General features: G+C 39.8%; 2 protein-coding genes across 6 annotated transcripts in view; both read right to left on the bottom strand.

The window, feature by feature from the left end:
• Nucleotides 1-394: 394 nt before the first annotated feature.
• afap1l1b (actin filament associated protein 1-like 1b) lies at nt 395-17,423 on the bottom strand. 2 transcript variants are annotated; one of them, XM_026182530.1, is made up of 19 exons: nt 17,256-17,423; nt 9,988-10,116; nt 8,349-8,429; nt 8,137-8,222; nt 7,908-8,052; nt 7,735-7,824; nt 7,404-7,615; nt 6,986-7,165; nt 6,797-6,889; nt 6,141-6,243; nt 4,480-4,635; nt 3,684-3,898; nt 3,331-3,476; nt 3,136-3,214; nt 2,602-2,710; nt 2,329-2,496; nt 2,071-2,237; nt 1,298-1,423; nt 395-1,221 (listed from the first exon to the last, which is right to left on the bottom strand). In XM_026182530.1, exons 1-19 carry the CDS (start codon nt 17,275-17,277, stop codon nt 1,195-1,197), a joined length of 2,334 nt encoding a protein of 777 aa, XP_026038315.1. In that variant the 5' UTR covers nt 17,278-17,423; the 3' UTR covers nt 395-1,194. The 2 variants fall into 2 exon arrangements, with proteins under 2 accessions (XP_026038315.1, XP_026038316.1); XM_026182531.1 differs by having other exon boundaries at nt 7,938-8,052.
• A 2,737-nt stretch (nt 17,424-20,160) lies between these two features.
• Nucleotides 20,161-25,508, bottom strand: part of LOC113030347 (actin-binding LIM protein 3-like) — a 54,648-nt gene continuing 49,300 nt past the window's right edge. For 3 of the 4 annotated variants that reach the window (XM_026181727.1, XM_026181726.1, XM_026181724.1), the window contains 5 exons: nt 25,041-25,099; nt 24,193-24,259; nt 24,054-24,061; nt 22,521-22,601; nt 20,161-21,607 (listed from right to left, as the gene is read on the bottom strand). In XM_026181727.1, coding sequence (XP_026037512.1) covers nt 21,494-21,607; nt 22,521-22,601; nt 24,054-24,061; nt 24,193-24,259; nt 25,041-25,099 — 329 coding nt within the window. In that variant the 3' untranslated portion in view covers nt 20,161-21,493. Of the gene's footprint in view, nt 21,608-22,520; nt 22,607-24,053; nt 24,062-24,192; nt 24,260-25,040; nt 25,100-25,508 lie in introns of all 4 variants that reach the window. The other variant, XM_026181725.1, reaches the window with a different exon arrangement.

Genomic DNA, 25,508 nt, shown 5'->3' with positions numbered 1-25,508 from the left:
TCAACAACATTCAAGCTGGAGGAGCTTGGCATTGAACCACTGCCCTCTCACATAGTAGCTTTGACTGTAGTTATCTTCACATTAAGGAGCTCCTTGAGCTCTTATAAGAGAGGAAAAAACCTTAAGTATTGACTTATTTTAATGTTGAACTTAGCATAATTAACTTCAACTTGCCTTTGGAAGCAAAACAAGAACATTAAAACAAAAGTGGCATTTTATTTGACCACTAGGTGGTGCTTCTATTTCAGAGCTCTGTTGCTATTATTGGTAACTCATCTTGGGGGTGGATGAGAGGCAGCAATAAAAGAAACTCTGGTAAAGAATCTTAAAAGTCTAAAGAAATGAGGGAAAATAGACACGGGGGACATAAAATAAACAGTCCCAAACACAAATATTCTTTATAAAATTATTTACTCCAACATTTGCGTGTGTTCGTTTCTCAGTGAAGGGCAGGTAAAGCAGACACAGGCATTTATCTTCAAATGATTCAGCTGAGAGGGGCCGAGGACACATTTATGCAATCACAAAATACAACAAGATAAAGTGCAAAAGTCAAATGTGAAAAATAAGAGTCATATAAAGGTTAAAACCAATTGTTTCACATTGCAACAACAAACATTTATTCATTGCTTTTAGGAACAGTGTCTACTCGATATTTTTTATTAAACGTATAAATACACAATTAAGATATGAGATTCTGTACTTCTCTTACTAATAATGATAATTTAAGATTATAACTAAAAAATTTTCTTTAACCAGGTTTTTCATTTTTCATTTCCAAGTATCAAGTATAAAAATAATACAAACCAGTGGGTGTAGCTAAAACGTCTTGCCTGTAACGCTGAACTCACAGTGTTGAAGAACTACACTCTCCCTTTGCTACGCTTTCCTTTTTTTTTTTTTTAAACTTTCTGCAGCCCTGTGCAAATGTAAACACGCATGCAAACTCACACCAACACGTACACATCACGTTCATAGTGATCCACATTAACACGGTACTGATGTATCAGCTGAGCATGTCGTATTTACAGTAGCTGGTGCAGCATCACGCTGCCTGTACTTTTCCTTTAGATGAAATGAGAGCGCAATGCCTCCGAGTCCATCCTTTCTCTCTTCAGTGCCAGTTTTCTTGCTCTTCTTGCGTTTTCCTTTCAAACGTCCTCGTCTCCATCTGTCGATCTGTTTATGATCACTCTATGTCCCCTTCTTTGACTCCCACTCCTGGAAACAGTAAAACGGGAGCATGTGAGTCAAGCAGTTTTTGGTCCTCGCACACACAAACACACGCGCACTCTACCTTTGCCTTCTGCATCACATTCCCCTTGGAGGAGGCGTAAAGAGACGGAGGCCGCTTTCGAAGCTCAGATGCCGCGTTGACAGGCACAGTCTCCATGTAAACCTTTTCAACCTTACTGCCCTGCGCCTACGCACGAACACACAGGCAACCCCCCCAAAAAACAGTAAAAGTTTGATTTCACTTATTTGAGCCCAGTGATGTTACTTTAAAAACAACACAAGAAGACCAAAAGTTCTTCCAGTCAAAAGCAGATGGATTACTAAAACAAGCATACAAGAACACAGAAAGAATGAAGAGAGAAACACCAAAACAAGCAAACACAGAAACTCATTATAAATGTCTAAAATGAGAAACATATGTTAGCAAACAAACATATAAAGCCTGATAAAATAAAAGTCAAATAAATAAGGGCCATATGGTCAAATAAATGACTTGTCTGGTAACAGACACTGCACACTGATTTAAAGGATTTGTCTTAATACAGTCCCAGCTGTTCATATGAGAAATCCCTCAGCTCATGTTCTGGACAAAAATCAACCGTAAATCTTCACTGAAGCTCATATGAACTTTTAGCAGTCGTTGATATTGATGTATTTTTAGTATCATCTTTTTACCTCCATCCTAAACAAAAAACCTCACGACTGCATTTAAATGTATGTATGTAAAGAACTCTTATAAGAGCGTTTGTATATATTTTAAAGTACATTCATTAAGAGTTTTCTAAGGAGAGCTTCAGTTCCAGCTGTAAACAGATGTGTGTGTTTGCTGCCTACCTTGACGTTGATCTTGGTATCAGTAGGTGGACCCAGTGCCCCTCTAGCCAGTGACTTCTTCAGGTTTTCTTTGACCTCTGTCAGTCTCAGTTCCAGCTCCACCCGTTCCTCCTCCTTCTGTTTGCACAGTGTTTCCAGCTCAGCTAACTGCTTTTCCACACTATTACCTGAACACACACACACACACACACACTCATAATTAGGACCGCTATGAAGCCTACGACTGAACAAGCGCTGTGTGTGTGATTCGTCTCTGACCTGTGCCGCTCTTCCCCTCCTCCTTCAACTGCCTTTTCTCCTTGCGCAGGGAAATCAGTGCATTTCTGAGGTCCTCCTTCTGCTTCTCCAACTCCTCTTTCTCTCTCAGGTACCGCCTGGCATCCTCCTCTGCCCGTGTCTTCCCATACCGCCCATACTGATTCACATCTATGATGTGAAAAAGAAGGAAATGAAGACAGATTTGGCCACATTTGAACCCAAATCACTTTCATGGAGACAGTCTAATGAATTATGAAATTAACCGAGACTCACTGGAGGCATGTCTCTTAATGGCAGCTTGTTGTTCAGTTTTCTCAGAGTCCCTGCTGGAGAACGAAGCGTGACGTCTCACCTGGCCTCCTCTGCTCTCCACATCCACTTCCTGCAACAGAATAATTTAATGAATTCTAATTAACAAAATGTAATAGAGGAACTTTAAGGAAAAGGAAAATACTATAAATACTATATGTTTATATGACTGATAAATGTAAGCTTTTTAAAGATCGGATTAAAAAAGAAAAAAGAAAACATATTTTGTTAATCTATTATCCAAAATCTTATTAGTAGTTTCACTAGGGCTCCAGTGAAGCTCAACACAGAATGGTATTAAAATCCTAAGTTACAAAAAAATGGTGTTTGTATTCTGTAAATTTGCAATAAATTTCAATGAATGAATGTAAGAGAGAGGAGAGGATCAGTGAGGAGAGTAGAAGCAGATTTAAACATCTCTGTGTCTGCTGTGTTCAATATAAAGGTTTTTGTATCTCATCACTTGCTTAGAATTAAAGAAAAATAAAGTTTTCTCACCGCAACACTTTCATAGACCTCATCGTAAGTTCTGGAGTCTATTGAAGCACTACTGGAGGAGTTAGCTGTTGTAGCCCACCTGGGAGAAAAAGAAGAGGAAGATATATGAATATAAAAATGAGTATTTCAAAATAAAAGCTGTAATAAAAGACTATTGGGTAAACATATGCACAAAAACGCATACTGTTGACTCACAAGAAGGAGTGTCTGGCAGCATGCCGTATGTCAGTAAGTGTGTCCACATCGATGTAATCATAGTGCAACTCTTCAGGGAGAGTGCTGCTGCCGGTTTCTGCAAATAAAACTCCAAGCCAGCGGCCAAGATCCTCAGAGCAGCTGGCCTGAATGACACACAAACACGAACAGACACACGCACATTTGTTAGTCCATGAGCAGAAAAATGTAAGGTGTGGCATGCCTGTGCGCACACTGATGATACCTCTCATCTATATCAACAGTGATATAACCAAGTGGCACAAATAAAATCAGTCTGTATATACATTAAATCTCCTGTGCTGGATAAAATGATTCAAGATCTCCTGCTTCACCTCCAGAGCTGCCAGCTCGTTGCCTCCCTGTAGGATGCGGAAAGAGAACGGATGTTTAGGTCCAAGCCCGCCTGGCATCACCTCTGCCCCCTTGAGTGGCACCACAATGATTGGGGGTCGCTGGTCCCCAGGGTCCTTCTGCAGGTACAAACTTCCACCCCGGAGCACGCACCACCGCTCCCTCCAAGAGCCGCTCAGACACACGCTCAGATATCCTGATGAGTGTGTTAAAAAGAACGTATTTACATTTTATTCATTGTCATATAATGTACCCAACACTGTTTGATGTGACGTTCGGTTTCTGGATCTAAATTAGATGTTATTATCATGAAATTAAAATGATATGATGTTTTTATAAGTTGTTATATTGGCATGAATGCTAAAAATGAGTCATTTTAGCTTGTTCTTAGGTGTTGGCTAGGCAAACTGATGATGTCATAACAACAGATATGGAATAAAAACTTCAGGGACTTAATATCTACTTGTGCCCATTACAGCACATTATAATTGTTTAGCTCCTGATCATGGAGGAGGAATTCGTGGACAAATATTTGGTGTATTATAGGAAGAATATGTACAATAACTTTTACATCTCTACAGTTATAAGTTTTTTTCCTAAAAGGCATTTTTATTGTTCTGAATTGTGCATCATCAGCATTAATTTGTCCTTTAACACTCTTTGACACTGATGTCAAATTACAAATGCTAATGGAAAACAATCTAAACATCAATCAGCCACTTAGATGATTCTCTAACTAACCAGCCATTCAACAAAGTATTCATCAGGTCTTCTCACCAGAGCGGGGGTTGTCATGCTGGCCAGAAGACAAAGGAGACTCTCCTGGTAAAGGAGGTTTCCGCTTGGAAAAGGTGATGATCCGATTGATTTTCCTCCCAGCTGCTCGGCTCATCGACCCGGTCAGCTCTGAAAATGCTCCACGCTTCCCCCTGTCTGAAGTCAAACACATCCTGAAGTTGAACTTTATAACATACAGCCAGTAAAACAGACAATGTTGCCTCATCATTTAAATATCATGCTGTTATTATTTTTTTAAGTTTTACATTTTATCAGTTACAATGTAACAAAAACATGATGAAAACTGGAATAAAGTAAAAGGTCTGAATTCTGGAAAAAATACATTTTTGAAAAAGACCCTGCACCCAAACAGGACTCATGAAGCTTTTGAAGAAATAATATCTTGTTATTTCAGAGATGGCTTGTATTTATTCAACCAGACCCCGACAGCCGGTTTGCAAGTTCACTCTGAATGTACCAGGTGCTGCAGTGCACTGTTCACACAACTTCCTGATGATGTCAGTGGGAGACAATTGCAGGAAGAGGACAGGAAGGATGTCATATCTGCTCGAGCCTCACTTCCTGTCTCTCCCTCTCTCTCATGTCTCTTTAGGATCAGAGTTCCTTCGTCCGTAAACAGATTTGAAACAACTGTTTCCCAATTTCACTGTGTTTGACCTATTTTCTAACCCAGCACCAAGGATCTCCCTGGTTTATCCTTCCTGATTTTGTAGATAGAAAAACAAAAATATTGTGTGTGTGTTTGCTTTTGTAGCCTTGTGGGGACCTGAGTTCCAGACCCTGAAAGTGGGGACTCTTAGAAACTGAGGAACCATTTGAAGAACCCTTATTTAAATATTTATGGTTTAAAAAGATGCTAGACTACGTAAAACACTATTCACACAAAACCCATCAACAACCACTAAACTTTGTAACAGACATACAGTTATCATTTACTACAGAGAAGTTGCATCACAGTCATTTACATTTCTCTTAAACTGTAACTATGTTGGTTTCTCTATGTTAAAGATGTAGAATAATGGAGGGAAAAAATCGTCTCCCTGCCAGTTATTAGTTTACCTTTTTTAAAATTTGCTACAAAGTATCAATGAATGAGTCAGAATAGTATTACTCATACAGTGTTCCTCTCTTTTCATAAAAATGGCAACATAAATTAAGCTAGAAGAGCAATGCAGTATATGATGTGTGTTACAAATATACTGAAATGAATCCTTTACCTCCTAATCTTACAACACGTGAGAGGAAGGTGTTATGCCTCTCCCCACAGATCAACAGTGTGCTGCATCTGCGGAACTGTGCCTAAATACCCTTTAACAACCATCTATCTAAATGTTTGTTTTCACTGTGAAATATGCCAACGAGACCAGAAAGATGCTTTGCTGTGATTTTAAAGAGCATGTAAAGTGTAAATCATGTTGAACTGTCCCAATATATCTGTGGTAACACTGAGAAATTACCCACAGACACTAATCTAACGTTAAATCTCACTATAACCACCGATTTAACCTGCAATAACATGTCTTGTGCTATAATTACTGAGAGTGTACACACAAGAAGCTTATTTCAATGAAGCAACCACAATAAAAAAGAGTCGGTTGCAACAAAAACATCTCAAAAATTGCTGGTGAAGGTTCACGTACTGAGTGAGTCAGTAGTGTCTCGTCCTGACCCGTGTGCAGTGGCCTGACTGTCTGCTGTTGGCCCGCTGTCTGAGTCTGAAGCCTGTCTCTCAGACTGTAGCACCTGGCAACAAAAGGAACAAAACACTTTTACTTCTCTCTTTTATAACATTTGAAGAGAGGAGACAAGGAATAGCAAAAATTGGCACATTTGTCTTTCCGTTTTCATGTTAAAAATAAAAATAAATAAAAATTAATGTATCCTCTGGGAGTATGACTATTTCTTTCTGCCAACGTGGGGTGTAACTGCCATGTCAGCATGCATTCAGTTTGTTCAGGACTTGAAGCTCTTTGAAACCAAGGCAACTCAGCAACCGCAATAATCACCTCACTCACTGCTTGTAAACTAGAAGCCAAAGGAATAGTTGTGTCATGCGTGGGCTGAAAGAGGGTGATGTCAGCGACACTGAAATGTTAAAACTGGGGTATATATTCAGTATGCCACAAATTACATTTGTCATAGTAAGACACAGTAAGAGCACAGCGTTAGACCGGCATTGGGGCTCCTCATTAAGTCTGTTTTATGGGAAATTTTGGTCTTTGTGGCAAGACCACAAAGAGAACACTGCGGACAAACAGTCTGACATTCAAGGACATACGCAGATAAGCACACTCACCTTGTCGAGCTCCAGCTTCCTCTGTATAATTGGAGAAGTTGATCCATCCAGCCCCTCAGTGTTGCTACACTGGCTGCCAACATCGTGGACCACCTGAACAGAGAAAAAGAAAACATTCATTTACAGGCACAGCCTTGTGTCTGCTCATCTGTCTCAGCACCGTGCCTCTAATGAGGTGAAAAAAGGTACCTTGAGCCATCGCTGGGCCTGTTCTTTACTCTGGACTGCCAAGACTAGCGCTTCGCCCCCAGGTAATGAGAAGCGCAACTCGTGACGCTTTTTCCGGCCTTCCTTAGGGACATAGATGACGTTGCAAAGATTCAGTGGGAGCTCTGTGTTGGGAGAGCTCTCTTTGATGCTTTTAAAACACTGTGAAGGAAGAAGTCAAGAACATGCATTATTTGAGTAAAAGATAATCTATGTAAGCCTAGCCTCTTACTGTTATAAGCTGGAAAATAACTGTGTAAACTGTGGCTTACAAATAAGTGTGTTCAACTGTCTGATTCACCATAAATAAATAAGGATTTACCTTGAATAACACCAGAAAAAGACAATTCTTTGATTTGAATGATAAAATAAACATTAATAAACAGCAGCATCTATTTACCTGCAGTTTATTGTCTCGGACAACAACAAGCTGCTTAGCCCACTGGCCAAAGCGTTTCTTTCGCAGTAGGAAGGCACAGATGCGGCAGTCTCGAACCGGTCCATCTGTTCTTTCCTCGGCTGTCCATCTCTGAGGTTGGTCTCGGCCCTTTGCTTCCTCTTCCTCTTCTTCGTAAGACTCGTAGGAACTACTCAGAGCATCTGAGTCATTGTCTGAGTACCAAAGCAATTATTGTTTTACAGAAGATCCACAAAACAAATTGTGATTCACAAAATCCTAGCTCTACTACTAGACATAAACTAGCATGAATAAGGGTCAGATTAAGACTCACAGGAGCTTTTGGGAGGCCCATTCATTCTGGTGGTGGGGTAGTTATTGTCAGCATCTTCATAATAGGCGTCCTCCACAGAGTTCCTGGATGCTACAGGTGAATAGATAGAGTATGTGAGAAAGCAGAACCAAAGGTACTGATCTGATTACCATTATACATGAATGCGCACATACATGTGCGTTTGTATATGCATGTGTTCATACTGGTGGTAAAGTACTGAGGAGTAGATCCCGGATCTAGAGGAACAGCTTCTTCATAGTAGTCATCAGGAAGGGGTGTAGTTGGCAGAGGAGGAGGAGGAGGAGTGTCAGTTGGGGTCTGAAAACCAAAGGTAGCTGCTGAACCAGAACTGGGGGTAAAAGGAAGGCTGGTGTAGGTAAGTAGTTTCTGTGAATGACTTACAGATTTATTGGGATGAGTCTTCTCCTCTTCATCCTTGTGCTCTTTCTGCTCCACTGGAGATGCACTGAGCATGTGCAAATCACAGCCTGATAGGATTAATCATGATTAACTTTATAATTTTATATAAACAGAGGTATAATGATTGTAAATACATACACAAAGGATTTTTTTGTAACTGAACCGAACCGAAGGTATTTTGAAGGACTACTAACCAAAATCCTCAAACAGAGACTCTACAAAGCTCGTGCCATTGCCATAGAGACAGCTGTTCATGTAGACATCAGAGCCGTTCACTGTGGAAAAGACAAATTATGGATTAAAACCAGGATCAGAGTTAGGGTTACATAGCCTATAGCTTTTAGGTCAGGATTAAGAAGGGCTATAGAGACTGAATAATGAAGTATAAATAGTATTTCATCTGCAATAAAAATTAGATCTATGGTGACCTATGTACAGGGAGTACAGAACTGAGATTGAAAATCTTTGTACAGCAAGAACAAAGAAAATGTGTGTGAAAGGTCACAGAAAGGTTTGACAGAAAAAAACAGATACAATGATGCGAAATACACAGCAACTATTTAAAAAAGATGAGTATGGACACGACAGACTGGGTCCAGTCTAATATTTGTTTTCTGAGACCATCGGGATGTTTTGCTGTTCTCATTATCCTCTTTGCATTTCATTATCCTCTTACACGGATCCTTTTATCCTCCCCGACATCCTGTATTCTTCCAGATAAAAAGGGATTTGTCTGTAAAGACCTCAGCAAGATTTCATGTCACAGAGGCTGCATTTTGTAGCACAACAACTGCTGCACTCTCTCAAGTTGAACAGTTTCAGTGTGGTTGGCTAAACACAGTAGGGTCACACCATTGCAAACAGACAAAAAAGAAAGACATGCTGTAGTACTGTTGATGTGACACTTCTGACTTTTTTTTTCTTTTTTTCTTTTTGGCTAAACTGCTGCCATCACACTCAGCTGAATTCATCCTGAATAAATAAAAAAACACTTCTACATTGAATATTCTTATTTCTACATTGTATTGAAATAAAGTGCTGCTTTTACTATTTTTGTAATGCCAGGACATCAAATGCTGCTGTTCTATCTGACCTGCTGGTGTGCAGAAGGTGTTTCTTGGCACTAGTGAGACAAGTCTGGCAATCAAACTGTTTATAATGCATGACTTTTTTCTAATGAAACACCATTTTAAATACTGCCCTGATGTTTCTGCAAGTCATATTTCATCCTAAAATCGTTTTACCAAAACCTAACCAAAATGCAGATGTCCAAAAGACAGAAACTTCAGTCTCTAGATGTCCAATCTTACAGTAGAACTATGCATGCTATAAGAAGCCAGTAGCACCTGACAGAAGAGCAGGAAATAAAATAAATAATAAAAGTAACACAAAAGGGCAATTTTATTATTACTGGGCTCTATCTGAAAGATCAGATCTTTATTATCTTCAAGGGAGAATATATTACACAGTCAGTGGAAATCACAAAACCATCAATCAAACAGCAACATCAAAATCATAGTGAGTGACTTAAAAACAATTGGAAGTTTGGACAAATGAGTTTTTCACTTTATTGATGTAGTCTATCTGCAGCCAGACCTTAAACTGCTTAGACTACGGCTGGCTGGACCAGCCAGGACCGAGTGGACCTTCTTCGAAGTCCTAAATTTAAACAATTGGGAAAGGTCATTCAGTGCAGTTGACTAAGTAAAGAACTGTAAGTTATTTCTGTGCTGTGTGAAATGTATTAACCTGTGCTGTACAAGAAACTGTACATGTTAAGAAATATTAACCTGAGTTATTTACATTGCCATCCTAACATTGGAGATTCTGTACCTGACAGCTGCAGTGAGTCCAGGATGTTACGTATGGATGCCATTTTTTCAGCGGTAGCAGGACTGACCGTCTCGTGGTCCAACATCTTCAGCAGAGAGCCTAACTCATTTACAAGTCGTTCCATCACAACTAGAAACCACAAAAACAGACATCATGTAATACTCTTCTGATTTCAAGAACCACCAGGTTATTCACTTCAACTAAATTTTATTTATATCAATTCATCAAAATATTGTAATGTAAAGATCCCATAATATTAGAGAGAAAACCCCAACAATATGATGATCCCCTATGAGCAAGCACTTGGAGACAGCGGGAAGGGAAAACTTTCTTTTGACAGGAAGAAACCTGCAGCTGAACCAGGCTCAGGGACAGGCAGCCACAAACGGGGTGAGGGGAAAAAGAAAAAAGGAGGGAACAGAGAAACAAGGACAAAACACACACTATGGGAGGGATAACACAAAGTGCAATGCCTTACAAAGCAATATAATGAATGGGGAATGAGAAGAGATAAGTGGAGAAGAACTGCTCAGTGCATCATGGGAAGTCAGGGAGGGATCGTTCTAACTGTATGCCTTATCAAAACGGAAAGTTTTAAGTCTAATCCTAAAAGTAGAGAGGGTGTCTGTCTACTAAATACAAACTGGGAGCTGGGTCCACAGAAGAGCAGCCTAACAGCTGAAAGCTCTGCCTCCCATTCTACTTTTAGAAACTTTTAATAACCACAAATAAGCCTGCAGTCTCAGAGCGAAGTGTTCTGTTTATGATCATATGGTACTGTGAGGTCTTTAAGATATGACGGCCCTGATTATTCAAGACCTTGTGTGTGAGGCGAAGTTTAAATTCAACAGGGAGCCAATGAAGAGAAGCTAATCTGGGAGAAATATGATCTCATTGTTAGTACTCTCACTGCAGTGTTTTGAAACACTGAAAGCTTTTTAGGGAGTTTTTAAAACAGCCTGATAATAATGAATTACAAGAGTCCAGCCACAAAGTAAAAAAGTATGAACTGTTTTTTTTAGCATCACTCTAAGAAAGGGTGTTTCCCATTGAATTTAGCACATGAAAGAAAGCATTCTTACATATTTGTCTAATGTGTGCGCTAAAGGATATGTCCTGGACAAAAATGACTCAAGGATGCCTCACAGTGTTACTGAAGGCCACAGTAATGCAATAGATAGAAAGTATCTGGTTAGACAGCATGTTTCTACGATTTTAAGGATAGCAGTACAATAACCAGATTTGTCTGAATTCAGAAGCAGAAAACTGGAGGACATTTAGGCCTTTATGTCTTTAGCTGCTGTAGTCACATTTTATAGATAAATATAACTGCGTACAATCTGCATGGTAATAATGCTTTATGCAGTTTTTAAGGCTATAATATTGTCTAAGGGAAGAATGTTTAAGGTAAAAGCAATAAAGTAAAATCCTGAGTGCTCAGCATGGCCATCAGATCATCACAAGGCCAAACTGTCAGTTCACAAGTGGCATGAAGTCAGTTTGGAACTCAGCTGTCAGCTGCTGCAACAGCTGACAGGGAAAAGATTTTTAACATCCTCTAATGTCACCCTGGTGATTTTGTCCCGCTCGGAGCAAGCCTTTTTGGGAACACAGCGAGTTTTCTGTGTGTCACTACTAAGCGTTAAATCCGACTTTCCACGTTGATATTTTGTGCTTTCTTTGAAAAACTTACTCTTTTCACTCCTACATCCTGTGTGGGTCAAGCGTGTGTGTCCGTGTGTGTGTTTTGTTGACCTTGACATTGTTTCAAATGCCCTGACACACTCTCACACATCCTGCCTGCTCACAGCCAACAAAGAGGAGGAGGAGGAGCAGGAGGGGGAGCCGGAGAAAAAAGAAGGTGAGGAGGAGGAAGCTTCCTTCCCTAAAGGAAATGGAGCCAAAGTGAAGAGGAAAATGTATAGCTTCACCACAGAGGACAGGAGATGGTTACCAAACTGCTTGAAGCCCCAAGTTAGTTCATTTACTTGTTTACTTCTAAATATAAGAAGATTGAAAGGCGTATCTTAGGATTAGTCTGAACACACAGCAAGCAGCTTTTCTTCTGATATTGACTTTTAATTAAACACTGAAGACATTAGAACTGCTTCTCTGATATTATCCACTGTTATTTGATGAAGTATTATTCATACACTTGAACAGGTCAAGTGCAACCAAGTCTAAAATAGTTTCATGTCCCTTTGGTTTCCAGTGGGAGGTTTTAATAGCCTGTGCTTTTTATGTGGCTTTATCCACACTGGAAAGATTATAGTTTGTGGAAACATTTAAATTTTGTATTTTTTGGCATTAAAAATGTCAAATTTACAGTTCAGTTTCATTCATAATACAAAGCAGAAAGTTCATAGCTGGAAAGCTGGAAAAGCAACAGGATTTTTCAGCAATGATTTGAAAGAGCAGACTCTTTCGCCTCGTGTCCCTTTTTACAATCTGATCCACTTAATTTTATGGCTTTGTTAAGAAGAACATGCTTCACAATGATTAGTCAGATCAATAAGCTTTAGTATGTTTACAATTTATTATGGCATAAGTACACCTAAAAAAAACATAAATAAATGAATTGCCCATTCCCAGAAAAGAAATGGAACAAGGGTTAAATAAAAATAAGATCAAAACAGTCTGTTTTCCTCACACACAACGTGAAGACAGAGAGAGTGAGCGAAAAAGCCCTGACTCTCTCACAAGCCTCTTCCGCCTCCCCCTCTCACTCGGACAATACTCTATTGTCTCCGCAAGGGCCAAAATTAGATGGCCACAATGCTCGGCAAGACCAGAGCAAACAATCGTATTGTCGGAGTCAGAGACTCCCGGAGAAAACAAAACAGGAACTAACACACAGTGTAAGAGGGGCGTGGTGCAACGCAGCTGCACGGTCTCAATCCACGGGCATGCAGGGTTGTATCTCCAGCAGCTGTGTGTGTGCGTGCGTGTGTGTATGAGTGAGTGTACGTGCGAGTGCAGCTGTGGTTTCCTGTCTTTGCTGTCGACAGGAGCTTCTCTCCCCTCCTTCCTGATCTTGACTCTCCTTCACTTCTTCCCACTTTCCCATTTTGTGTCCTGCTGTTTCTGTTTCTGCCCCAACATCTTCTCTCGCTGCATGCTCTCCCTCCATCTCTTGCCCATACTCTACATTTCTCCCAAACCAACTGAATAGAAAGATTCCTATCTGATGGGTGCTCAATTTGCAGATGCATTTTGCTCTACTTGAGGAAACGTCAATTAAAAAACAATCAACAAAGATCTCGAGTAATCAGACCAGTGCTCTGATCTATTTTCTGCCGGTCTCAAAGACACGCACAGTCAAGGACATCAGTCTGCTCTCTCTCTCCCCCTCATCTCTGAGTCTATATCTTTATTTCTCTCTCCTTCTATTTCCCTCTCTCTCTCTCTCAAGGGACCTGAGGGTTCAGAAGCTGAGAATCAGCTGTTCTGCAGGATTGTGGTCTGTCTCACCCACAGAGGGATCTTTGTAATCCCCCACTGCCCCACGCACCCCCACTCCACCCAGAACCACACACATGCAAGCACATACACACACACACACGGCACAAATTTCCTCTTCAAATCCTTTTTTTCCCCACTGATAGACACGATCATTCACTTAACTAAGAGGAAGCACAAACGCTCACTGTTAATTCGTCTCTCGCTTCCTCGTCTGAGTAAACATACAGTCACAAGAGTACAAAGAGGAATGTGTTTGTTTGTGCGTCTTCACGTTCCTTTTTCTGTGTGTTTCCACAGACAGACTTCCTGATGAAGATCAGTCATGAGACTCGGGCCATGCGACTCTCATTTGGACTGATTTAGTGTGTTTGGTTGCAGCTCAGAACAAAACAACTGCTACTTACTGCTGCTGCTGCTGCCGCTTTTCTCGCCGCATAATACCTATAAGCAGCAGGTCAAAACAGGAAAGACACTTTGGCTCTCCTAAACTGAGGCTTTCGTTCCCATCCATTATAATTCGAACACACCAATTAACATAAATCCAAGGCTACCCATCCTCACTTGCCTCTCCCATTCAAAATATCCCTCCATGTTATAATTTTACCAACACTTCATGACTCAGAAGTACTCTATATGAATGCACTGAACTGTACTGCTTTTTGCTTCCATAGATTCTGTTACCTGACTGACATTAATATGTGTAACAAGGGTAATTTAAGACATATACTCTACGCAAAAACCGTATGAAACTGTCCTCTTCCTGCCTCCCCCACACTCCTCAGCACTGAGGTCCCTCCAGATTGCACATTCTCTCTGCCACTCCTTTCTTTCCCTTCCTCTGAGATCCTTTTCCTTCAACTCCTCTCCCTCGCCTGTCTCCCTCTGTCCCTTCCCCAGACACCCGTCCTCTTCAGACAGAGGCCAAAGTTCAAGGCTTGGCAGGCCCAGCATCTCCCACTAAGACAAAAGTCTACTTCAGAGACACAGCATCCAGTAATTCATATTTTCGTGACAACAAAAGATGGTGTCAGTGCTTGCCTGGGGTTAGCGTTCAGTCAGACACTTTAAAAAGTCCACAACAAAGATAGCAAGATACTTAAAAAGAAACAGCTGGGGGGAAACAGTAGACGAATTCTTTTCGCATTCTTTTAGTATCTTATCATTTTCTGCAGATAGCAAATGGTGTGGAAACACAGGAAACAGAGGGGCACAAACGACTTTTATAAATACTGAAAGTCTTTATTTGCCCAGAGTGGAATGAAAATGGTTTGTAAAGATAACGCAGCAGCCAGAACACAGTTAGTATGAGTTGTGAAGGCATGAAATCTGGAAATTAGCTAGTTTTCTTTCTTTTCTTGAACTAAGTCTGCAATAATCCTATCAAGTGCACACGATTTAAAATGACTGGACCAGTCCACACTTTACTGTTACTACCTGTCATCACTGTCTTTCACAAATGCAAACACTGAGGCGTACGTACACACACAGACACACGCACCCACTCAAAGGTTTTATTTTTTATTGCTTTTACGGGGAGTGACAGGGTGATGATGAGGACAAAATATCAGGATTCTCTGTTTTTCCACTTTGGTGGCAGGGGGAAGCTGCTATCATCACCACATCAGCTTAGCTTCCACCTACACCAGACACACATGGGACACATGTACAGACCTGCTGCTCTGTTGCGTTTCTGTTACAGAAAATGTAATCACAGCTGATTTGAAGCGCAGCTAATTCTGGCTTCGAGCTGCAGTCTCACTTCCATTCGTGAAGGTTATATTTCTGTGTGAAACACAACTTGAAATCCAATCAAGAGGGAGTTGTGCACTTTCTGAAAATGGAGCGAGGGGGTGTGTTGTGCACTGGAATGAATCGTAGAGGAAAAGGGATTTTAAGGCAAACGTGGCAGAGGTCAAGGCTTGTGACACATATTAAACTGAGGAAAATCATATGTGCAAATGCAATAAACCACTTATAGGCAGAATGCACGCAGAAACAGTGTAAAATTCAGTGAGGGGTATGTTTACCTTTTTAAATTAAAATAGGCTTGTGAGAAAACTTTGCAGCTCTTTAATCTCTCCTTTATCCACAGCTCAGAATCTACCAATTTTTCCCAGCCACTGAAGCTCTTGCAATATTTTGCCAAATCTCCAGTATCAAGTATTCACACATTTACTGTGAGAATATTTTCTCCTGCAGTGTACAGCTGCTCCAACCATTTGGCTGTGGATTTGCCACTTGTGTCTGAGTGCTCCATGTTTTTCCCCTCCAACACATTTTCACATTGGAAAAGCAGAAGTGTAAATAAAATAACTAAAAGGGCAGCGAGCCCAACGTCTGCCAAAGCCAATGCAGCATTTTCCAGTTTTTAAGGAAAGAAAAAGAAAGTGATCCAGGTGCACAACAAAACTGAATCAGTTCTTCAATTTGTCCATGCGCAACTTTTCATGAAAGTCAGGTTGATAGTTTTTGTTTCATCCTCCTGACAAACAGACAAATTTACAGACAGAAAGGTTCCCTGCTTTTACAGGGAAGAATAACATAGCTTTTATCCTATAAAGAATCACTTCTGATTTGAATGGCCTTTACTAGTTAGCAACATTCGTATCCGTAAGACACAGGTGGCCAATGAATCTCTTAATTAATAATTTATAAAAAGTGATGTGTATAGTATGCTGTAGCCTTCACAATCACCTGGTCTCAAGATGGAAGAACATCTATCTGTGATTTTAGATCAGCTTGTTAGACAGTGTGAGCACCACCATCACTAAAACACCAAATGAGTGAGAATCAGTTGGAAAAGAGACCTCCATTAGAGATCCAGAGATATTTAAGTTTAGTGCCATACTGTGGCATGTAGTGGCCCAACAATGTTATTTCTTTCCTTTTATTTGTCACCTGTCCATAAGACAAAAAAGATTGGCTTATTTACATTTAGCTGCTTCAAAAGACGAATTATCAATAAATTCACACAAATCTTATAATAAAAAGAGATGAACTGCACACTTAATAAAAATACAGTGAACTGGGGAAGTTATGTGTTATAGGATGTTAAGATGAGATGAGATAAGATAAGAGTCCCAAATTCCAAGATAAGATGCTTAGAATTTAATTCTGCAGCTGCATTGAGCTATGCCATTGACATCCATTTACATTTCCGTTTAATGCAAACTGCCTATTTAACCAGTTACCTCTGTGACAAACGAACCCCCTTTCTTATTATCTTTCAAATTAAGCCCCTTCTTCATCACCTGGTCTCCCGTAAAGAAGCTTCCTGTTTGCAACACAGTGGCCTGAAGGGTTTTGAAACAGAGCAGCCATTCAGCTGCTGCTGCTTCCCACCAGCAGCGCTGCTTCCAACAGGGCACTTTTCTGTTGGTATCAGATTGCATCACTCTACCTGAGGATACCTCCTCCATCCACTCACACAGCGCACCACCCGGCGCGTGGCTGTATGACATCACTCCCCACTCCCCAGGAGTCAACCGGCAGCGAGGCGCGAGTCGCTCTGCTCGCTCACTCAGAGAAACTTGAGACAGATGCTGCTTCTCCATTCACGTGTGTTTAACGAGAACCCAGATGTATTAAAACCACCCATAACATCGCTTTTGTTTGGAAAAGAACTGTATATCGTATCTGATACGGTGGATAATGTTTTTTAATGTAACCAGTTGTTTCTGTTTGGGTTTATGAATGTGGCCTCGCTGTGGAGGAGCTCTTGCATTTACACTGGTGCCCACCCAACCTATGGAGGCTTTATCATAAAGTATTTACAGTTACCGTGCGATACATGGATATTTACTTACCACTCTGTCGTTTGGAGTCCATGTCTTCAGATGTTCTGAAGTCTGTGCCGCCCGATTTGTTTCCAGTAATAATCCCTCAGTTGCTTCGGTTACAAGTTCTGCTCATGTGAGAAGAGTTGTACCCGCATACACAGCGGAGGTCTGTCGGCCTCTGTGCGGCCAAGTGAGTCAGAGTGGCCGCTACACTTTTTGAGTAGGGGCTGCTTGTTCATCATCAAGAGTCCCGCTGGGTCCTAGTGCTGGTGGTGTTCTGTTACAGATCCACAGTGACAATAGTCATCATAGCATTACAGCTTGGTAGTAACATGGCAATACCGGGGTAGTAGTTTGGTACGGAAGGCATAATACTCACATGATCATGTAATTCCTACAGTATTAACCAGACAACAGGTTTTTATTAGCAAATATATCTGGTTGGAGGCCGGGATGCATACTGTTGGGGCCAGAAATATGCACTTTCTTACTTTAAGAGATCATAAACCATAATTATTAAAGGCAGAATTATTTTTTAACGTTAAGAAGGTCCTTACTCAAGGATCATGCACATGTTTGAGTCTACAGTGCTCTGGAAAAGGTTTAAGCAATGCCTGATTTTCAGGAGCCAGACTTTCTTGGAATTTTTTTTTTTGTTTTTTTTTGGTTTTTTTGAAGTGGTCTTGAGCAATAGTTCTCCAGGATTTCTGAAGGTCTTTCTCTTTTTTTCCATTTTCTTTGAAAGTCATTCATTGACTGCTTTTGGCTCCTTGGACTTCACCATTTTCAGAGGAATTTTTATTTGTTTGTGTCACGGGTTGCTCTGAGGATCCACTCGCAGGACTCCGGAGTGCGTTGTAACAGAGACAGTTTATTCACAAAAATCTTCACCAAGTGTATTTACAGGCAGTGCGAGGACAGTGCTATATACAAGATGTGCGAGGACGGGTTCCAGGGCTCCAGGGAAAACAAGGGGATCACACACACGCTCACGCCAACCTCTCTCCGCTAGTGACCAGCCACCTCTTACACGCTCCACACGGGGAAACACGGGGACGGGTCCGGGGAATCTAGAACAGAGAGACAAGTGTTACTTTCTGAGGCGGAAGTGTGGGAAACTAGGGCTCGACGTGTACTGACAGGAGTCTTCACAACAATCCAGCGTTGAACAGCTGATCTCCTCCTTCTGATATACCAGCTGGTCTGATGAGGCCCAGGTGTGCATGATCCGGGAGGGCGTGGGCCGAGGGCGTGAACCCGCCATGAGTTCCGCCCCGGCAAAACAGGGGAGGGGGAGAGAGATTGCTGATCAGTGCCTTGCCGACCCCGCAGGTCGTGACAGTTTGGTTGTTTGTTAGGACCCGAAGTCTGAACCACTCAAGCATAAAAAATAACCTAACTAAAGGAATGAAACAGTTTTGCTTCTATATATAAGTTAGCAAAGAATCAGTTTTAAATTGTATCTTTGGTCAATTCACTGCAAAAACAGATAATTTGTTCCTATTTCTTTAGTCAAATCTATAATACAAAATGGCACTGATATCAAGGTTTGACAGGTATAAAATTGTATTTTTTTTTTTCATCCTTAAACTTGGGAAGTCCCACTATGGTGTGCAGTGTGTCCCTAAAAAATCTAAAGGAAATTGGAAAAGTGGGGGACAAAATAAGTAGAAGGGCTAAAAATAACTAAATAAAATCTACCTACAGCAGATGAACAATATCTGAACGTCACATCATTGCAAAACAGCAAGATATCTAGTAAAGACCTGACACGGGACCTGAGAGATGCATCTGGCTCTTCAGCTGATTATCTACTGTTCACTGAAGCATCATCAGAAAGGAAAAGTAAGTGGGAGAAAATAATGAGGTATGCTAGATTATACAAGAACTGGACTGAAAATTCCATTTTTGGTTTAAATCATATATGAACAAAGGGAGGTAAAACAGTGAGTTTCTAAAGCCGCCTAAAAACACAGTGGAGGTCTTTCAAGAAGCCTGGAAACTATTTCTTGAAGATGACTTATTAAAGAAGAGTTTGGCTGAAGGAGTTCAGTCTCTCTCACACAAAAAGTCAAATATTAATGTTGGTGTTCTTTAGAATGGTGAAAACTGTCTTTTTCAAGAAAAAAAAATCAAATCCAGATAGTTTTGAAGCTGTTGAGATAATTACTAGAATTTTGTTCAGCAATTTGTCATATGTCACGATGGCTCCACCATGAATATGAGACTATTAATATGAAATAAAATAATAATAACAGTGAAAATAATGTTTCATCATACAGAGTAACCCAGTGAGGTCTTCATGGCTGGCTGTGTTCTCTTAAATATGGATACTAATGGGTAAATTCAGCTGGTAAACCATCCATGTCAGGTGGTAAAACCAAAGTACAACCAGAAAAAAAAATAAACGTCTATGTTCATGATACCAAATAACAGCTAATACAAGTTTATGAATAAAAAAGATTGCAACGGTTGGGTGCTAATTCAGGTGGTGTAGCTGCAATAAATGTCACTCAGTTAAATAAATAATTGTATTTAAACCTCTCAGACTATGTATTATATTTCTAAAATGCACATTACTTTAATTAAAAAAATGTTCATATAGTAAACTCATATAAATTATTATTATTATGTGCACAAAAATACAAATCTGCCAAGAGATATATTCACTGATAGTCCTCCACTTTCCTAAAGCGTTTATCAAAATTCATATATTTTCCAGATAAGGAAGCAGCTCTCCGTACCCCCAGATCTGCAGTAAAACTGAACACTCTGAGAGATAAGAGAGGTCCAGGTGAAAGCACTTTAAAGATGAGCCCTTGATTAATGATTGTGTCAGTGAAGTCTAAAAATACAAACCATAGAACAGATAACATCATAACTTCTATTGAGTTGCATTCGAGGGTTGGAAAAAAAAATACCGCACACTAAATAAATCAGTGCATCATTTATTTAAGAGTAGCAGTGAAAGACATTAGGCTGTAAATGAAAACTCCAATAAACAAAAAGGCAAACGTTGTATATGTGATTAATTGCTGCAGCCTGTAAACACAAAAACCCTCCACTTGGTTCAACGGCATTACTTCACCTTTTACAGCCAGTTAAAACAAACTTGAGTCATTCTTTGCAACAGCTATCCAGTGATTTTTGTTTTAATTAGACCACTTTCAGCTCAGTCACTACATATTGCATCTGTTAATCACAAACACAAACCTTTACTTCATATTTTCATATTTCTTCCTTCAATATTTCCTTTCTTGGCGTTCCTTATATTCAGAGTTCTTCACTTTGTTCAGATGGCTTTTAAATATTAATAAAAATAATAATTCTTGATTAACTGTTTACCATCGTCAGTCATACACTCACACCCTCACACATACACAACATGTCAGAAAAAAAGTTTCAACTGTTGTCCAGCATCTGAATTTCGGGCTTGTTTCTTGAGAATAACTGCAAATACGAACAAAAAGCTTGGATTTCCATATATAAGTGAAACGCACACATCTTATTTTAAAGTGTATGGTACTAAACCCCCACTTCTAAACTAACACCTCCCAGCTCTGAGCCATGACGCAGCTCATTTATGTCAAATGTCATTTCAAAGCAGACGTCAATGGACTGTCCAGTCTGCTTGCACATGTAGAAAAGAAGTATGTAATATGGCTTCAGAAATACTGACATCAAAAATCAAACATGTTGTTTGAAAAATGTAGACGAAAACCTTTGGTTTTCAAGATGTGCACATTATAAAAACACATTATTTATACACCATGTTCAGTAACCCCAATGTTGAGAATCACACAGTGCTCATTTTCTTGTCTTGCCAGTTTATCAGACTTTGCAGCAACTCTCACCCCCCAAAACTAGATTCTAGAACAGCTGACATACTTCATAAGAATACACGTTTTTTTGGCAGACCTGGAGTTTCTTAAAAAGCACATCAGTAGTTCAGACAAAAACTGTAACGCTCGTGTAAACACACTGCCATCTGCTGGTAGGAGAGGCACAAGCAACCCGTTGTAGCTCCAGTGAAGCTCTCTGCTCCTCTTTTAGTTTTCTACCACTCAGTTTTCCCTTCTTGGTGGGGATTTTTCCTCAATTTTGGCCACTTGGCAGACTTCACAAACATTGCTTAAGAAGTCCAAACACACAGCAGCTACAACAAGCCAAGAACATCTCTCTTCTGCCTTCTTATTTTGTTCAGTTCTTCTTCCGCTGAGCCATGGACTCAAGCTGGGTTCAGTGAAAGGATCTGTTGACTTTTCTCAGAAGAGTCTGACCTGTTTCTTCAGTTCATTTTGTTTCCACTGAGCAAGACGGTCAAAGGCAGACATGGACATGCTGAAGACTCTATAAAACTCCTCTGGGGAGAGATGACGCTGTTAGCAGGAAGAGACAAAGAAGATTAAAACACAATCTAATTTTTACATTTAATAAACCATAGAGAAAAAACATTAATAATGTGACACGACCAGTTGCACAGAGTTTCTAAAATTCATAAGTAGTGACCTTTACTGATATAGTACCAAATGAAAAGACATACAGTACTATACAAAAGTATCAAGTCACCCTCATTTCTGTAAAGTTTGCTTTTAAGTAGCCTGGCTTTCTCGTAATTTTAAAGTGGTTTGAGCAATAACTATCCAGGCTTTCAGAAGCACTTTCAATTTTTTTCTTAGGACACTGGCAGTTTTTTCTTAGTCCACTCCTTGTACCTGAGCCTGGAATTCAACATTTCTGAAGCAGTGCGGGATCATCTTGACAAACAACTGAACAAAAGGCAGTCAAAATCTTTGAATGTCCTTCAAGAGGCCTAGAAAGTTCAAGCTCTTTGGAACTGTAAAAATTCTGTTTTTGCTTTATGCACTCTATTTCCATTTACGTTTGCACGTGTTTCAGTAAATCACTGCACCTATTTCCCATTTTGTTAGCAAAATATAAAGAAATGAATGGTGACTCAGGACTTTTGCACAGTGCAGCACACAGGGAACACTGTGCTTTAAATGTTTTTCTCCGCTAATGATCAGTCTGTCCATTCAGCTTTACATTGCAGGTTGTTTGAGGCTATGGGCAACAACATCTGCCACTTAGTGCTTAGAGGAAGGCTCTGTATTCTGCTTTCTTTGCTGCTCTATGACTCGTAAAACATCTGCAGTGCTCATTGTGTCCAACATGAGGGACACTGCAGGGTTTTTTGTTCTTTAGTGTTGAGAGCTTTCATCACAGTCTGAAAGATCAAAAGCAACGCTTGATGTAGACTTTGTGAAAGAGTTGGGTCCTATAACAGGTCACCTCTAGTCTGGCTCGGTCCACATCACTGGGGAGGCGCTGCTGCCCTCTGACTGACACCACAAGGGCTTCATATGGGTAGATCTTATGAAGAAAGAAAACATATTATTAATACCTGTCAAAGGGTTGTTTTATTATTAATATTCCTGTAAGGTTCCTCATCAAAATGCACCATGGGTGATTTAGCTGAAACAAGTATGAAACGCTAAAAGGACTTAAAAGGACTTTAAATGCTGACTTCTTTCTAAATTCTTTACTGAAAATGATTATTTGAATGAGGATGAAAACAAAAACATCAGTAAAAATTTTGGAAATTCAGTATATATTTTAACATGTTTGCATCAGAAGAATCTGAATCATTTTGCATTTGTTTTACCCTCTAGTGGTCAAATGCAGTTACAATGCCAACAACCCCTAAAACTGTATATGAATAAAAAAAAAGAACATTAAGTTTATTTTTTCAAATTTGTGATTTCACCAATGAAAATGTTAAGAAATGCTGTTTTTTTCTGGTGTTAATGAAGTTCTCGGTTGATTTTCTTTTTTATCCTAAAATGATGACTTTTAAAGAACAAGTGAAAATTATTTACAATAATTACGCAGCAGAATCAAGTCTACTGATGTCTGTTTCAGCATAATTCTGATCTTCCTGAACTATAAATTATAATCATCTAAATACAAACAAAAATAAAGCTTGAACGGTTTTACTTTACATGTATTTTTAATTCAGTGCCAAAAAGTACAAAAATAAATAGGAGCTTTTTCAGGATACAGCATGTGACACCAACATGTAACATTGTTACATAAAACTAAAAAGAAGAAATATATATTTATTGTGATTATATACAAAATAACTACGCAAACAAGATTTGAGCAACCAAAATTTTCCCTGAAGGTTCTCATCTATAGCAGGTGTTGTGATATCATCATGTTGCCAAGCAACCACCTACCAAGTTAACTGATGCCTTTGTAGTTTATGTGCCTATAACACCTTAAAAGCGTCATATGATTAAAATTTCACGACAATATCATGCAATTTTTTAACCACAAAACTTGAATTATGCATGCTATGTTGAGATACCATGTTGCCTAGCAACTGCCTAAAAAGGAGAAAAACTACAGACCAGACAATACTGGAGAATCGCCATGCACTAGTATATACACAATACATGACTATTATTTATTATTAACTTTCCATTTAGGCAGCTTGATCTTAGAGAGTACTGTCATAGTACTGTCAGCCTGTGTTTACTCATATTCATGAGTACACATATACTTATCTTGCCATAAAAAGACAAGGCTGGTACTGTTAGCTTTTGTTAACGTCTATTTGTGGGTTTGACTTTGCTGTCAGTAAAATGAGTCTGTCACCGTTACAATTTCTCTGGCTGAAGTGGGTGCTACTGAGTGAGATTAATTCATTATTCAGATTAAAGAAGCAACATCATCATTCTTATCCACTGATACAAACCTGTCACTCTTTGCTCAGCAACAGATTTCTTACTTTCTTACTTCTTACTAGCAACTGGATCTTACCTTATATTCTGAAAAGAAGGAGAAAAAAAGGAGTCACTGACAATTGCTGTTCCAACAGTTCTGACTAACATGTGTTAAGGTAGGCAATTGATCAAGAGAAAAACTCAAGTAAGCAGATTGAGCTGAGCAATAGGCTTACCTCTTATCTGCCAATTAACTGCATTAGTGCTGTCATACTGGTAATAATCTCCACCAACACTCCCAGGCTGCCGCAACAGGAAAGTGCATTTTAGGAAAACATGGAATAAAAATACACATTTAATATTTTACAATATTTTAGTGTTTTTTAGTCTAACAGCTTATCACACTAATGTATCGACAGCATCATGCCATTTGTCTCACTTGGCCTTAAGAAGCAACTGATACAAATGGGTTTCAGGTCAGTAGCAAATGAAGGACTTTGCAATGTATTACAGTTTAGCAAATGGCCATGTGTATCTTATTCTCTCTGACTCTTGAGAGGAAACCTACATTCATTATCTGTGGACTGCAATCATCAATTATGGGAACTTGGTTTTTGTCTCCAAACACAAGGCGAGTCATCACACACACACACACACACACACACACACACACACACACACACACACACACACACACACTCTCATCTGGTGTTGCTATCCTCGTGGGGACATCTTATTGACGTAATGCTTTCCCTAGCCGCTTACCCTAACCATCAAAAATAAATGCCTAATCCCAATTGTAACCCTGACACTAAAACCACATTTTGAGTGTGAAAAATGACTTCAACACCGTGGCAACACCGTGGGGACCTGGTTTTTGGTCCCCACGAAGGCTGTTGGTCCCCACCAGTATAGTAAATTTCTGATTTTGGTCCCCACCAAGATAGGAAGAACCGGAACACACACACACACACACACACACACACACACACACACACACACACACACACACACACACACACACACACACACACACACACACACACACACACACACACACAGCCAAAACCCATTGATTCCTTACCCTGTTCAGTGCATTTCTGCCGTAGCCTGGCAACGAGGCTGATTTGGCAATGTAGGAGTCTGGCAGAACAAACAAAAGCACATAAACAAGCACATGAAGAATGAAAACTGATACCGACACACTTAAATTAGAATCAAGAGTACACTGCCTCTATTGTCTGTGGTGCTTTTGGTTTATTTATTTAATTATTTATTTGGTGGGGGGGGGGTGTTACTTCACAGCTTCAAAATTTTTAATTTGATTTTGTCAAATACAGCAAGAAATAAACTACAGATACACTTCTGTATCTGATTTTAAGAAAGCTATGGGTTTTGAGCTGTGGGTAAATGGGGGAAAAACATTTTGCTTTTTTTCTGTCAATGAGCAGAAGCTATATTTTGCTGTTTCATCAGGTTTACTTTCCACTTTTTTTCATGTCTGAAAAGTGATAATCTAATGGTTTTTCTGTCTTATGCTCATTTTTCTATC

The sequence above is a fragment of the Astatotilapia calliptera genome, chromosome 10 (genome assembly GCF_900246225.1).
Source record: "Astatotilapia calliptera chromosome 10, fAstCal1.2, whole genome shotgun sequence".
Classification (NCBI taxonomy): Eukaryota; Metazoa; Chordata; class Actinopteri; order Cichliformes; family Cichlidae; genus Astatotilapia; species Astatotilapia calliptera.
This window is presented reverse-complemented; position numbering and strand designations above follow the sequence as displayed.